This window comes from Haliotis rufescens, unplaced genomic scaffold (assembly GCF_023055435.1).
Source record: "Haliotis rufescens isolate VD_foot unplaced genomic scaffold, xgHalRufe1.0.p SCAF_5, whole genome shotgun sequence".
Lineage (NCBI taxonomy): Eukaryota > Metazoa > Mollusca > Gastropoda > Lepetellida > Haliotidae > Haliotis > Haliotis rufescens.
This window is the reverse complement of record NW_025964223.1, coordinates 15,897,275-15,911,757: the sequence shown is the minus strand read 5'-3', so window position 1 is coordinate 15,911,757 and position 14,483 is coordinate 15,897,275. Positions and strand designations below refer to the sequence as shown.

Here is a 14,483-nt window from a genome sequence, read left to right as displayed (position 1 = left end):
AGCTCCATACTTTTTTAGGCATTGTCTAAGGTAAAAAACAGTAACTGTGTTACCATGATGTTTTTGTCAGTAAATTTCAATCACAACCAATAGCTTCTTTATTTGTTGTTTAATATTTGTTCTATCCGATGACATTGGTACCGCCCAGCTCCTGTGGTCAGTCATCCATCCCATGCCATGATTTTTGCCATTTGTCATGGTTCAGAAATATGGGTGTGCTTAACGTTTTTCTTTGTGTATACAAGGTTTCCAATCGGATAAGAAAGCACAGGCAGTTGAAGTGAATAATATTATGCAAAGATACTGCCTGATGACATTATAGCGCTGGCTGATTACGTCACAGTTAACAATTTGACTGTTGGAAATTCTGCACAGTGAATTATCCAAAGGGCTCGACGATAACTCGCTGATATTTTGTAGTTTGTGTGAATGTTGTTTAACGCCGCAATCAGAATATTTAAGCTATATGACGGCGGTTTGTATATATATAATCCAGTCTTGACCACACAATCAAGTGATTGACATCATGAGCATCGATCCACGCAATTGGGATATGATGACATGCATCAACTAAGTCAGCGAGCTTGATCACCCGATCCCGCTTGTCGTTTCTAACGACAAGCACAGTCGCCTTTTACTGCAAGAATGGAGTTGCTGAAGAATGTGTGATATTTTGTATGTAGTCTCGTGTCTTCATGTAAATGAAACTCTGTATATATATATGTGTGTGTGTATATATATATATATATATATATACACACACACACACACACACACACACACACACACACACACACACACACACACACACACACACACACACAGAGGGAGCATACTAAGCGAGCTCAAGTTGTTTCGACCTAAATATTGTATGGAGTGTTTGAATTGGAAGAACAAATATCTTCAGTAACATTATTTGATACCGCGGGTTTTGTAATATCACTTAATCTTTGTAAAACATGGAAAGGCCGATTCCTGCCATATTATATTCTATATCAGTATCATTTTGGGGACGATCAAGATTAAAGTTGTTAGGCTCGACACCACGATCGGCATGTTCGACACTTTCATATTCATCTGTTATACTATACCTTAATACAGTCAAGCGTCAGTGTGGATATTGGTTTCTATATTCGCTTTTCATCATATTGTCTTACTATGGTAGGGCATCAACATATAAATTAACAAATACAGCTTAAACTAAACCTACGATGTGAATGTGACATGTACTTATTTCCTATTTTCAATTGAAAAGAAGTGTTAAAAAGACGAGTTTATTTAAGGGAATCATTATTCGTTTCCATTAGTTCTTCGTTGCATGTTTTGACAAAACCCTTTCCGGAAGTTTTACATTTAATTAGTTGGAAAAAAACAGGATGCTGATCAGAAAAATAGGCCATGGTACTGCAGCGTATGTAGCGGATTGCAGTTTTACGTTACATCTATAGTGCATTAGTGCATATCCCGACACCGCAATGTCAATATGTGACTGTGTTTGTGTGAGCCCGACCTGGCTTCTGGTTGCTGCTGTAAGTATACTCGGCCTGTGGCTCGGAACGCGGAAACCGCAGCACATACCCCCAGGTCCCCCGACACTGCCGCTGATCGGCAATCTCCTCTCCTTGTCGGGGGGTGATGTCAGACACATCTTCCAGAAGTTAAGGAAACAGTATGGCGATGTGTTTAGCCTTTATTTTGGCAACAAGCTCGTCATTGTCTTTAATGGCCACGAAACGCTCAAAGAGGCGTTTGTGAAGTATGGGGACAATTTCAGTGACCGACCAAAGGGGCTGATGTATGACGAATATACAAAGAGAATGGGTAAGTATGATAACAATATTTAACTGCCTACAAGGTATCATATTACATCCATGGCTATATGAGCATTTATTACCCTTGCCAGTGAGATAATTTAACCTATCAGAAATGAAATAAAGAGAGAGAGAGACACACACAGACACACACTCACACACACAGTAACAGAAAGGGGAGGGGTTAAAGGTCACGCTCCTGGCGTAGTGTGTCGTACGCTCCTCGTGTTTAACGAGCGTGGCGAAGGTTATTGATGAAGGAGGGCGGGACAACCCGTCTTGAATATACACAAACGAGGGTTTTCAATAAACTTGAAACCATTGTGAAGTGGACCCTCCCTCCTTTTCATACAGTCATCGTGAGATTATTTAGCAATAAGAAATAGTTTGGTTTTTTTCATTTCTTCTTTTTTTCAATTGCGACAATAAAAGCCCAAACTATTATTTAATGATGACTTGACGTCATTTGTTTTGTTCACATCGGATGGTGATTGTAAGATTGGTGAGTTGGTTTGTTGTTTAACGCCGCACTCAGCAATATTCCAGCTATATGACGACGGTCTGTAAATACTAGAGTCTGGACCAGAAAATTCAGTAATTGACATTATGATCATCGATCTACGGAATTTGAATACGATGACATCCATCAACCAAGTCAGCGTGTCTGACCACCCGATATCCTTAGTCGCCTCTCACGACAAGCATGGGTTGCTGAAGAACATTTCTAACCCTGAATCTTCACGGAACCACGGGCATGGTAGGGGTTTGAGGCTCACGTGCTCTTCAAGGTCATCATTTTGCACGTTACTTTTTGTCTGAGTGTCTTTGTGCACTGGGCTCAGATACAAGGAGTGTGCCTAAAACTTGGAATTATGTATATCATAAATGATATGGCCTTGCGATCTTAAATTCTAGGTGGTATTGACAGAGTAACGAGTTCACGCTGAAAAAAAGTATCGACAAGTTATGTGATAAAGCAATTAGATCACCTTATCCGAGATGGGTATCTAAATATTCGTTCAGGCAGAACAGCTACGTCAGCAGATGTGTCTGGACATTTGCATATTCTGAGTTTTTGAAAATTATTAACAGGTTTTATTGCCAATATATATATATATATATATATATATATATATATATATATATATATATATATATATATATATATATATATATATATATATATATATGGTATGCCTGCATTACGACAACCTTTTTGATACTGTCTGTGCTTGTTGCGGGATTGTAAAGTTTGAAGATATGCTGCATTTATTTAGGTTATGTTTATGAACTCGGATTGTTGATATTGTTCAACCAGGTGGTGAATTTATAGAACCAAACATAAAATCCCCCCTATGAACCAGAAATATACTGACTCCCCACACGTTCACTCTCTCTCTCACACACACACACACACACACACACACACACACACACACACACACACACACACACACACATTTACGACAGTCATAAATAGAAAATGACAAACAGAAAAAAATTAACTTCGATAATAACTCAATTTAAAATGTGGTACATCAACTGGCCGATCCATCAACTGTTACTTTCCACAGACACGAGAAAATTGCGTACGTAAAATATTTTTCATTCTGACAATAATTCTTTCAAAAACACTCGACAAATATGTAGATGACTTTCTCACATGTGTGCGTGCGTGCGTGTGCGTTCGTGCGTGGGTGCGTGCTTCTTTCCTATCAAGGTCGGGTTGAGATTCGTCTTAAGATAAATGTGTAGTGTACGCTCTGTGCATGTATGTGTTCTCATCGCTGCGTTTATTTTTCATAATTTGTCTTGTGTAAGTCATCAATACATCTATTGTGTGTAACTTGCACTGTGTATTGGTAAGTCCATCGCTACATGTAGCTTTAGTAATTTACCCCATGTAGGCGGGTGTGTTCATCGCTAGCTATAGTTTTACTAATGTTCCCTTTGTAAGTGCCTGTGTTCATCGTTACAGATAATTTAGTAATTTACACAGTTGTGTGTTTATCGCTTCAGGTAATTTACACATTTGTGTTTTCATTGCTACAGGTAATTTAGTAATTTACACATTTGTGTGTTCATCTCCACAGATAATTTACTAATTTACCCGTTTGTCTGTTCATCGCTACAGGTAATTTACTAATTTACACAGTTGTGTGTTCATCGCTTCAGAAAATTTAGTATTTTTCACATATGTGTGTTTCTTCACTTCAGATATGTTAGTAATTTACACATGTGTGTTTTCTTTGCTGCAGGTAATTTAGTAATTTACCCGTTTGTGTGTTCATTGCCACAGATAATTTAGTAATTTACCCGTTTGTGTGTTCATTGCCGCAGATAATTTAGTAATTTACGCGTTTGTGTGTTAGCAATATACTCGTGACTGTGTTCATCGTCACATATAGCGTGAGGTATCTACCGTGTGTGTGCTCATCGCTACAGTGTAAGGGTGTGTTGTGTACCCTGTGTTGGTTAACTTGAACACAATGAGGATGAGTTCTAATGTTAATACGGAATTTGCAAATATCAAATTGTTTGAATGAACTTCAGAGCCCTACGGCGCTATTTGTAGGCAATGTGTACACACAAATTCGTTGATCATGTACAGTGAGACACAATAATCCGTTCGGCTACTGCTGGAAGCAGCTCCATAATCACAAGAGGGCCGGATATTTCGATTTTATGATCCGGGCATTTGTTAATCCTGACGGGTTTCACAGGATTCTGGATTGCCGGGATTTCACTGTTCGGAGTGTCTGAAATGAAACTATTATTCATTTTTTTATCCAGGCATCGTGAATTCAAGCGGCCAGATGTGGAAAGAGCAAAGAAAATTCTCTCTCTCCGTTTTGCGTGACCTTGGCCTTGGCAAGAATGTTATGGAAACAAGTATCCTTGTTGAAGTGACGTCGTGTCTCGACGCCATCCTGGCGCAGAACGGCGCGACTTTCGACATCAACAACATCATCAACGCAAGCATCTGTGACGTTATTTCGTCTCTAATCTTCGGGAAGAGGTTTGGATATGACAATGAAGAATTCAAATCTTTTATGTATGAGATCAACGAGAATATGAAGATAGTCGGCGGGACATCACTGGGTCACTTTTTTCCAGTTTTGAAATACTGTCCTGGAGATCCACTCAAACTCGGGACTATGGCTCCGCGGGATGTCATACTCAGGGGCTTTGTACAGAAACACATACAGCTGCATAAGGCGGACCCAAACCTTCAACAACAGGTCGACTTTGTTAATGCCTATCTGAGGGAGGTTAAACATCAGCACACCACTAATCCGGACAGCACTTCGTTTAGCGGTAAGTTAGTTTAGTGGTGTTTTCGATGAGATAAACTAATCCGTTCAACTTGGTATCCCGATTCGGAAAATGTGCAAGTTAGGTCCACAAGATACGTTTGGATAAGTGTTTCCCGGTGTGGGAGTGTGTCTATACACATACATGGCTTGAAATCATTTCGCACTCTAGGGTAATTCCGAAGGTTCGTAGTAGTATTCGTCCCAAGTTACGTAAATCCTTGTCGCAAGAGTCGACTAAAGTAGATCTGATCGTCAGACTTGCTGACTTGGCTTGTCATCGTTCCCTGGTGGTTTCGTGGCTACTCACACCAATTTACCATATCCAGATTGATCGGTTACAGGCAGCCGTGATAGAAACTGTCAGGAAGAAAGTATATACTTGACAATTGGTTTTGATCCAAATATGCAAACGTTATCAAAACTTTACCTGGCTGAGTGAGTGAGTATGGTTTTACGTCGCTTTTGGCAATATTCCAGCAATATCACGGCGGGGGACACCAGAAATGGGCTTCACACATTGTACCCATGTCGGGAATCGAACCCGGGTCTTCGGCGTGACGAGCGAACGCTTTAACCACTAGGCTACCCGACCACCCCTTACCTGGCTGAAAACAGTCGACCAAACACTGCAATCTTTAGGTCCAAAACACAGCTCTGATACCCGTATCAAATGCACCACCGTCGAATAACCATTTCTTGTTTACTTCAGTTTAGCCACCATCAAACTTGGGGGTGTTCTATCTTTTGCCCAGCAGTTCAAATTGGATATTGCTACGTTCATTCTCGTGCAAGCATGACTACACGAGTTCAAATCCATTTTCACTCGTTAACGTAGACATCAGCGTGATCGCACAAGCGGTCTTATGTAATAGTAAGGTTTTGTTTCCTATCATCACAGTCCATGGGGCGGTCGGGTAGCCTAGTGGTTAAGCGTTCGCTCGTCACGCCGAAGACCCTGGTTCGATTCCCGACATTGGTAAAATGTGTGAAGCCCATTTCTGGTGGCCTCCGCCGTGATATTGCTAAAATATTGCTAAAAGCGGCGTAAAACCATACTCACTCACTCACGATCCATGACTTCTTTAAGCACAAAACTTGCCGTTAAACGATACCTTTTGAAAGAGTAACGTTATAAGCGTTCACACACATCATAGATTTATATTATACATTTATATACCGCAGGTATCCAGGTACTAGTATCTGCTCAAATGCGGTTTTATTAATTAATGGTCATTCATTTCAGATGAGATGTTAACTCATATTATTCTCGAGTTTTTCGTGGCTGGAACGGAGACGACTACAACGACATTGCGGTGGGCTCTCCTGTACCTGATCCTGCACCCAGACATCCAGGAGAAGGCACAGCTAGAGTTGGACCAGGTCTTTGAGAAGGAGCACCAGCCCTCAATGAGTGACAGGCGTTGCCTCCCCTTCATGGAAGCTCTCATCATGGAGGTGCAGAGACTCGCTGATGTTGTCCCCTTCTCTGTGCCCCACGCGCCTCCCCAGACCACACAATTCAGGGGATTCACCATTCCCGAGAACACCATACTGCTTCCGAACATCAGCTCCGTCCTATCCGACCCCGATGTTTGGGGGGATCCCGAAACATTCAGACCGGAGAGGTTCCTAGACGAGAGCGGAAGTGTCCGTCGAGATGAGGCAGTCATCCCCTTCTTCATGGGTGAGTGACGAGAACAGGGACTGTCTCAATATCTGTAGGATGTAAATGCTAAGCAGCAGATGTAAGTAGCTGGGATAATGCTTAATGCAGCTTTAAACAACAAACATACACTCACACATACATACATATGCTGCTGGTCGTTGGTTGACTCTGTTTCATGTAACATCTGATCTATACGCCATGTTATGACGACCAAATCACACATACACACATATGTCGCTGGTCGTTGGTTGACTCTGTTTCATGTAACATCTTATCTTTACGCCATGGTATAAGGACCAATTCACACATACACACATATGTCGTTGGTCGTTGGTTGACTCTGTTTCATGTACCATCTGATCTATACGCCATGGTATAAGGACCAATTCACACATACACACATATGTCGTTGGTCGTTGGTTGACTCTGTTTTATGTAACATCTTATCTATACGCCATGTTATGACGACCAAATCATTCATACACACAAATGCTGCTGGTCGTTGGTTGACTCTGTTACATGAAACATCTTATCTATACGCCATGATATAAGGACTAATTCACACATACACACATATGTCGTTGGTTGTTGGTTGACTCTGTTACATGTAACATCTGATCTATACGCCATGGTATAAGAACCAATTCACACATACACACATATGTCGTTGGTCGTTGGTTGACTCTGTTACATGTAACATCTTATCTTTACGCCATGGTATAAGGACCAATTCACACATACACACATATGTCGTTGGTTGTTGGTTGACTCTGTTACATGTAACATCTGATCTATACGCCATGGTATAAGAACCAATTCACACATACACACATATGTCGTTGGTTGTTGGTTGACTCTGTTACATGTAACATCTGATCTATACGCCATGGTATAAGGACCAATTCACACATACACACATATGTCGTTGGTCGTTGGTTGACTCTGTTTTATGTAACATCTTATCTATACGCCATGTTATGACGACCAAATCATTCATACACACATATGCTGCTGCTCGTTGGTTGACTCTGTTACATGAAACATCTTATCTATACGCCATGGTATAAGGACCAATTCACACATACACACATATGTCGTTGGTTGTTGGTTGACTCTGTTACATGTAACATCTGATCTATACGCCATGGTATAAGGGCCAATTCACACATACACACATATGTCGTTGGTCGTTGGTTGACTCTGTTTTATGTAACATCTTATCTATACGCCATGTTATGACGACCAAATCATTCATACACACATATGCTGCTGGTCGTTGGTTGACTCTGTTACATGAAACATCTTATCTATACGCCATGGTATAAGGACCAATTCACACATACACACATATGTCGTTGGTTGTTGGTTGACTCTGTTACATGTAACATCTGATCTATACGCCATGGTATAAGGACCAATTCACACATACACACATATGTCGTTGGTCGTTGGTTGACTCTGTTTTATGTAACATCTGATCTATACGCCATGTTATGACGACCAAATCATTCATACACACATATGCTGCTGGTCGTTGGTTGACTCTGTTACATGAAACATCTTATCTATACGCCATGATATAAGGACTAATTCACACATACACACATATGTCGTTGGTTGTTGGTTGACTCTGTGTCATGTAACATCTTATCTATACGCCATGGTATAAGGACCATATAGAATATAGACTAGTATATACTAGTGTGTATATATATATATGCACTACTATATTCCAGTTATATCACGTCGGGTCACCTTCACGTGGAAAGAAAGCCCCGTATGATGGTCTGATGCAGGCCTGAGACGTCACTATATTTTGGTGAACCCCACTAGCACTGGTATGGTGATGACAAACCTGGGAATATACTCGGATTCGAACTATATGTTTCTGCCATGCCTAAGGGACGCAACTCTTTATTTATGTTTAGTGTTACGTTAATATTGAAGTGTCATTTGCGTTTTTCAATAATTGTTGTGAACTTGTGTTTCAGCTATTTTCAGTAATGTTGCGAAAAACAAGTTGATATATTGGTGATAAGGTACTCAAGGTAATACCCATGCGTCGTGCTGTTATTTGAATAATATGAACACTGGTTTGAATTCTTTCAGGAAGAAGAATATGCCTTGGTGAGTCACTAGCCCGGATGGAACTGTTTCTTTTTCTTACGTCATTGCTGAAAACGTTCAAATTCCGGGTGCCGGAAGGGGAACCGCCACCAGATCTTGGAGGAATTCTGGGTATAACCCGGATGCCACGGCCATTCAAAATAATCGCCACTCCCAGACACAACACCTGACCACCCCTGTATAATACGTGCCCAGTCTGTACAATAATAAATACTTGTAACAGATGTGTTTGTTTACAAGTACAACCTTGGCGAGATACAACGCATGTACCATATACATGTATGTAGACATCTTTGTTATAATAATATGTAAGCGTCGAAACCTTTTCCATAATCAAAAGAAATCTCTTGATAAAAGCTGATTTCTTTACTTTTTACTACAACCAACAGTACGCATGTACCATTTATGTTTAATATTGACGAGACACAACAGGCACACCGTATATGGAGTCATAATTCCTACACGTGACACCTGTGTTTGTCTACAAGTACAACACTGGCGTGGCAACACGCACACCATATATGGAGTCATTGCCACACGTTGCACCTCTGTTTGTTTACAAGTGCAACATTGATGTAGATGTGATATCTATATTTACAGAAATGACCAAGGATACATCAGAAACCGGGGGCTAATTTGAACGGCGTCATGACGTCAGCCCATTATGACGTAATTCAATAAGTGTACTTCATCGCAGGATGAAACACCGTCGGTGTCATTTATCTTTTAGTCTAGCATATATATCACGAAGGTGGACAACCAGCTATGAGATTCACACATTGTTCCCACGAACCAGGATCCTTTGGCCTAGCGAGCGAACACTGGACTACCCCGCAGCCCCCATCCCACTCTCGAATCTGTATAAGTACACAAATATATGTCACCATATGTGAAATTAACATGAACCAAGAAACGCTACAGGCGTTCCGTTTTAACTAATTTAGTACCTACGCAAACTGTCAGAGACATTAATGGTATCAATTTGCATATATTGATCTGTCCACACGTAGATGAACATCAAGGAACGTGTTCCAGGTGTATGACAATGCTTGATAGTATATTCATATGCTTCTCTTAATGACTTGTACAGTAACCGTTACTTACTTGTACAGTAACCGTTACTTTGTTTCAACGGAAGCGGCGTTTCTGATCATCATTGGACTCAGGGTGCATCGGGTTGCTCTGTAAAGTACACCAGGCCTGTTTCTCTGGGAAGTGAAGTCAATCATGTTTTCTCTCTGTGTTGCGGGTTTTTGTCTCTCTGTGTAGCTTCCCTCATGCTCGTCTCTCTGTGAAGCTTCTCCCATTCATGTTTCTCTGTATAGCTTCCCTCATTCTTGTCTTTCTGTGTAGCTTCCCTCATTCTTGTCTTCCTGTGTTGCTTCTCTCATGCTCGTCTCTCTGTGTAGCTTCTCTCATTCTTGTCTCTCTGTGTAGCTTCCCTCATGCTTGTCTCTCTGTGAAGCTTCTCTCATCCTTGTCTCTCTGTGAAGCTTCTCCCATTCATGTCTCTCTGTGAAGCTTCCCTCATTCTTGTCTTCCTGTGTAGCTTCCCTCATGCTCGTCTCTCTGTGTAGCTTCTCTCATCCTTGTCTCTCTGTGAAGCTTCTCCCATTCATGTCTCTCTGTGAAGCTTCCCTCATTCTTGTCTTTCTGTGTAGCTTCCCTCATTCTTGTCTCTCTGTGTAGCTTCCCTCATTCTTGTCTTCCTGTGTTGCTTCTCTCATGCTTGTCTCTCTGTGAAGCTTCTCTCATTCTTGTGTCTCTGTGAAGCTTCTCTCATGCTTGTCTCTCTGTGTAGCTTCCCTCATCCTTGTCTCTCTGTGTAGCTTCTCTCATTCATGTCTCTCTGTGTAGCTTCTCTCATCCTTGTCTTTCTGTGAAGCTTCTCTCATTCTTGTCTCTCTGTGAAACTTCTCTCATTCTTGTGTCTGTCTGTGAAGCTTCTCCCATTCTTGTCTTTCTGTGAAGCTTCTCTCATGCTTGTCTCTCTGTGTAGCTTCCCTCATTCTTGTCTCTCTGTGAAGCTTCTCTCATTCTTGTGTCTCTGTGAAGCTTCTCCCATTCATGTCTGTCTGTGTAGCTTCTCTCATGCTTGTCTCTCTGTGTAGCTTCTCTCATGCTTGTCTCTCTGTGAAGCTTCCCTCATGCTTGTCTCTCTGTGTAGCTTCCCTCATGCTTGTCTCTCTGTGTAGCTTCTCTCATGCTTGTCTCTCTGTGAAGCTTCCCTCATGCTTGTCTCTCTGTGTAGCTTCCCTCATGCTTGTCTCTCTGTGTAGCTTCTCTCATGCTTGTCTCTCTGTGAAGCTTCTCTCATGCTTGTCTCTCTGTGAAGCTTCCCTCATGCTTGTCTCTCTGTGTAGCTTCTCTCATGCTTGTCTCTCTGTGAAGCTTCTCTCATTCATGTCTCTCTGTGTAGCTTCTCTCATGCCTGACTCTCTGTGTAGCTTCCCTCATTCTTGTCTCTCTGTGAAGCTTCTCTCATGCTTGTCTCTCTGTGAAGCTTCTCTCATTCTTGTGTCTCTGTGTAGCTTCCCTCACTCGTGTCCCTCTGTGTGGCTTCCCGCATGCTTGTGTCTCTGTGTAGCTTCCCTCATTCTTGTCTCTCTGTGTACCCTTTCTCATGCTTGTCGCTCTGTGAAGCTTCTCTCATTCATGTCTCTCTGTGTAGCTTCTCTCATGCCTGACTCTCTGTGTAGCTTCCCTCATTCTTGTCTCTCTGTGAAGCTTCTCTCATGCTTGTCTCTCTGTGAAGCTTCTCTCATTCTTGTGTCTCTGTGTAGCTTCCCTCACTCGTGTCCCTCTGTGTGGCTTCCCGCATGCTTGTGTCTCTGTGTAGCTTCCCTCATTCTTGTCTCTCTGTGTACCCTTTCTCATGCTTGTCGCTCTGTGAAGCTTCTCTCATTCTTGTGTCTCTGTGTAGCTTCCCTCACATTCTTGTCTCTCTGTGTAGCTTCCCTCATCCTTGTCTCTCTGTGTAGCTTCTCTCATGCTTGTCTCTCTGTGTAGCTTCTCTCATTCTTGTCGCTCTGTGAAGCTTCTCTCATTCTTGTCTATCTGTGAAGCTTCTCTCATGCTTGTCTCTCTGTGTAGCTCCTCTCATCCTTGTCTCTCTGTGAAGCTTCTCTCATGCTTGTCTCTCTGTGTAGCTTCTCTCATGCTTGTCTCTCTGTGTAGCTTCTCTCATTCTTGTCGCTCTGTGAAGCTTCTCTCATTCTTGTCTCTCTGTGAAGCTTCTCTCATGCTTGTCTCTCTGTGTAGCTCCTCTCATCCTTGTCTATCTGTGAAGCTTCTCTCATGCTTGTCTCTCTGTGTACCCTTTCTCATGCTTGTCGCTCTGTGAAGCTTCTCTCATTCTTGTCGCTCTGTGAAGCTTCTCTCATTCTTGTCTCTCTGTGTAGATTCCCTCATCCTTGTCTCTCTGTGAAGCTTCTCTCATTCATGTCTATCTGTGAAGCTTCTCTCATGCTTGTCTCTCTGTGTAGCTCCTCTCATCCTTGTCTCTCTGTGTAGCTTCCCTCATTCTTGTCTCTCTGTGAAGCTTATCTCATGCTTGACTCTCTGTGTAGCTTCTCTCATTCTTGTCTCTCTGTGTAGCTTCCCTCATTCTTGTCTTTCTGTGTAGCTTCCCTCATTCTTGTCTTTCTGTGTAGCTTCTCTCATTCTTGTCTCTCTGTGTAGCTTCCCTCATCCTTGTCTCTCTGTGTAGCTTCTCTCATGCTTGTCTCTCTGTGTAGCTTCTCTCATTCTTGTCTCCCTGTGTAGCTTCCCTCATTCTTGTCTCTCTGTGTACCCTGTCTCATGCTTGTCGCTCTGTGAAGCTTCCCTCATTCTTGTCTCTCTGTGTACCCTTTCTCATGCTTGTCGCTCTGTGAAGCTTCTCTCATTCTTGTCTCTTTGTGTAGCTTCCCTCATCCTTGTCTCTCTGTGTAGCTTCCCTCATCCTTGTCTCTCTGTGTAGCTTCCCTCATCCTTGTCTCTCTGTGTAGCTTCTCTCATTCTTGTCTCTCTGTGTAGCTTCCCTCATTCTTGTCTTTCTGTGTAGCTTCTCTCATTCTTGTCTCTCTGTGTAGCTTCCCTCATCCTTGTCTCTCTGTGTAGCTTCTCTCATGCTTGTCTCTCTGTGTAGCTTCTCTCATTCTTGTCTCCCTGTGTAGCTTCCCTCATTCTTGTCTCTCTGTGTACCCTTTCTCATGCTTGTCGCTCTGTGAAGCTTCCCTCATTCTTGTCTCTCTGTGTACCCTTTCTCATGCTTGTCGCTCTGTGAAGCTTCTCTCATTCTTGTCTCTTTGTGTAGCTTCCCTCATTCTTGTCTCTCTGTGTAGCTTCCCTCATTCTTGTCTCTCTGTGTAGCTTCCCTCATCCTTGTCTCTCTGTGTAGCTTCCCCCATCCTTGTCTCTCTGTGTAGCTTCCCTCATCCTTGTCTCTCTGTGTAGCTTCTCTCATGCTTGTCTCTCTGTGTAGCTTCTCTCATTCTTGTCTCCCTGTGTAGCTTCCCTCATTCTTGTCTCTCTGTGTAGCTTCTCTCATGCTTGTCTCTCTGTGAAGCTTCTCTCATGCTTGTCTCTCTGTGTAGCTTCCCTCATTCTTGTCTCTCTGTGAAGCTTCTCTCATGCTTGTCTCTCTGTGTAGCTTCTCTCATCCTTGTCTTTCTGTGAAGCTTCTCTCATTCTTGTCTCTCTGTGAAGCTTCTCTCATTCTTGTGTCTTTCTGTGAAGCTTCTCCCATTCTTGTGTCTGTCTGTGTAGCTTCTCTCATTCTTGTCTCTCTGTGTAGCTTCTCTCCTTCTTGTCTCTCTGTGTAGCTTCTCTCGTGCATGTCTTACTGTGTTGTAACTACCCGCATGCGTATCTCTGTGTAGCTTCCCTCGTGCTTGTCTCTCTGTGTAGCTCCGCTCATGCTTGTCTCTCTGTGTAGTATCTCTCATGCTTGTCTCGCTGTGTAGTTTCTCTCATGCTTTTCTCTCTGTGTATCTCCCCTTATGCGTATCTCTGTCTGTGTAGCTTCCCTCATGCGTATCTCTGTCTGTGAAGCATCCCTCATTCTTGTTTCTCTATGTTGCGAGGTTCCTGGCAGATTTCTCGCAAGTACATCATGCTTGTCTCTCTGTGAAGCTTCTCTCATTCTTATCTCTCCAGGGAAGTGATGTTCCGGACATATTTCTCCCAAGTACGCCATGCTTGTGTCTCTGTGATGTAACCATCAAACCAGTCGTTTCACTCAGAGGTTCTCTATTGTGATTTGAAATTTGGGATTGACCAAACAGAATCGAGCATCTTCCAAATTCATGGTTGATTATTTATCTATGACTTCATGAATATTTACAGTCCTCCGCCATATAGCCGCGTTAACCATCAAACAAACGAGTCAATTGTATTTAGTAGTTATCAGCTAACATTACCATTAATGTACTTGTCATATATCTTTATTTCGATAGTACAATGTACTAAAAGTACATTTAGTCATTTCGAGTGGAAGAGGAGGGGTAGCCTTGTGGTTGAAGTGTTCGCTCGTCACTCCGAAGACCCGGGTTCGATTCCCCAAATGGGTAGAATATGTGA

General features: G+C 42.3%; 1 protein-coding gene across 1 annotated transcript; it reads left to right on the top strand.

Moving 5' to 3' along the window:
• Positions 1-1,359: 1,359 nt before the first annotated feature.
• Positions 1,360-9,140, top strand: LOC124113282 (cytochrome P450 2C25-like). The gene is made up of 4 exons (XM_046473579.2): positions 1,360-1,821; positions 4,605-5,129; positions 6,372-6,812; positions 8,904-9,140. The coding sequence occupies exons 1-4, from the start codon at positions 1,476-1,478 to the stop codon at positions 9,089-9,091; spliced, it is 1,500 nt and encodes a 499-aa protein (XP_046329535.1). The 5' UTR covers positions 1,360-1,475; the 3' UTR covers positions 9,092-9,140.
• The last annotated feature ends 5,343 nt before the right edge of the window (positions 9,141-14,483 follow it).